This window comes from Camelina sativa, chromosome 16, assembly GCF_000633955.1.
Source record: "Camelina sativa cultivar DH55 chromosome 16, Cs, whole genome shotgun sequence".
NCBI lineage: Eukaryota > Viridiplantae > Streptophyta > Magnoliopsida > Brassicales > Brassicaceae > Camelina > Camelina sativa.
Window position 1 is genome coordinate 23257322 of NC_025700.1, and position 1832 is coordinate 23259153.

Sequence of the window (1832 nt, forward strand, 5' to 3'; positions counted from 1 at the left end):
AGAGATATGAATACTGAAAAAGTTCGTATGACACAGATCGTCATAGGGAAAGGTGAAGATGCATGGACATCGGTAGAAGATGGTTAGAATGCTCAATATAAGTAGATTGATGGTGGAACAAAGATTTCTAAACCAAAGGCAAGATGGATGATATCATCGTATTTTGACCCATTTTAGCTATAGTTTTATTATGCATTTAGAAAGAGTTTGGTATGATTTCAAGGTTTAAATGTCTATTATCAAGTATTTTACGTTTCAAGAAGGTTTTAAAGGTTTTAAGACAAAAAGGTCCAAATTAAAGACAAGGAAAACACATTTTCAGGATAGATTCAGAACTTCACAGTACATACCACTTTTGAAGAACTTTCCAAACTCATACCACCAATCAAATATTATTTTGTACCTCTTATTTCGTATTATCTGCAGTTGTCCCACAATTATATTTCTCCTGCATGTACCACAATTAAATCTTATCGAACTATAAATTGCTTTTCCTGCACAATCAAAAACTTTGTCACCATTTGTATGATGTTAACAAAAAAGAAAACTGCATTCTCTATTTTTCCATCTTGTAATAAGTTTTATTATCATTCTTAAAGTAACTAACTAGAATTAAATTAAGAATGTTAAAAACAATAAATGTGCACACTTTGTATTTTCAATTTATTCAGTTATATTCTTTTATGATTTTTGAACACAATAAAAGATAAAAATAAGCTTTACTCTAAAGCTTTCATCTCCTCCTTGAACTTAACCATTGCAATTCTTGGCAATGTAACCACAATCTGAACCCCTCCAACCATATGGGCCGGTTCCAACCTAGATGGTCGCATGAACATATTAACCATCCTAGCTGTCTCCGGTGGGACCACTGGGACAACATTCACCGGCTCATTCCATCCAAAATCCATTGATCCAAAGATCCCGATATTCCTCCAATCCGTCAAACAAAACAACCCATCTTTTTTTCCTTTGATCGTTAAATTCATCTTAATGATTTTTTCAGTGTTTGCAAGCTCTTCTTGGAGATAATCTTGATCGCAGGCCTTTCTCTTGGCTTCTTTTATGAGATTTACGATATCTGAGATCGGAGATTCTTCCACTTCTCTTGCAGTTAATGGCACGTACATATCGATATATGCATTACCGTAGTATCCATCGGGCAAAGGTGGATCCACAACGTCGCGGATTCCTACTGATAAACCCAAAACAGTGACTCCATCTCGATCCAAATTGAGAGCTTTAACTCTTGACTTCCACAAATAAGCTCCTATAACTTCGAAAGTAGTGATTGTGTCATTGGAGAAGTCGTGCTCTTTCAATGTAACTTCTTTCAATCTTTTTATGCTATCAGCTCTAATATTTATTTTTTCAGTTACCTAAAAACATTTATAGACAAGGATAGAATGAAAATATTATTTTAGATTCAAAAAAATAATGTGGGGAATAGACGACGTCACGTGATGATCTTTGTTTTGTTCTCACATACCCAATCATCCGTTGGTAAGTAGGGCGAAGCGGCTGTCTCGCCGTCGGGAAGAAACGGAGGTTGATCATCGTCTTCCGGCTTCCCCACAAGTCTTTCTCTTTCCCAAACCGGCGTCAACGCTGGTTTCTTCTTACCGCCGGCCAATTCCGTTAAGGCACACATGATATGACCTTCTCCATATCCATCGCACATTGCATGTGACATGGCCATGCCTAACACGAATCCTCCACACCCAAATTTGGTTACCTGTCATTTTATCAATAAGGTTGTTCTTCTTCATTTCAATTTCACATATTTAACTATTTCATACCAAAAAGAAAGGTCACTATTGTTTATTTATAGG

At 36.1% G+C, this 1832-nt stretch overlaps 1 protein-coding gene across 1 annotated transcript in view; it reads right to left on the reverse strand.

Annotated features, from left to right (window-relative positions):
* LOC104751985 (spermidine sinapoyl-CoA acyltransferase-like) overlaps positions 416-1832 on the reverse strand; it is a 2496-nt gene continuing 1079 nt past the window's right edge. Inside the window, exons 2-3 of the mRNA XM_019237980.1 lie at positions 1490-1735; positions 416-1379 (exon numbers count right to left, since the gene is read on the reverse strand). Coding sequence (XP_019093525.1) covers positions 720-1379; positions 1490-1735 — 906 coding nt within the window. The 3' untranslated portion in view covers positions 416-719. The remainder of the gene's footprint in view (positions 1380-1489; positions 1736-1832) is intronic.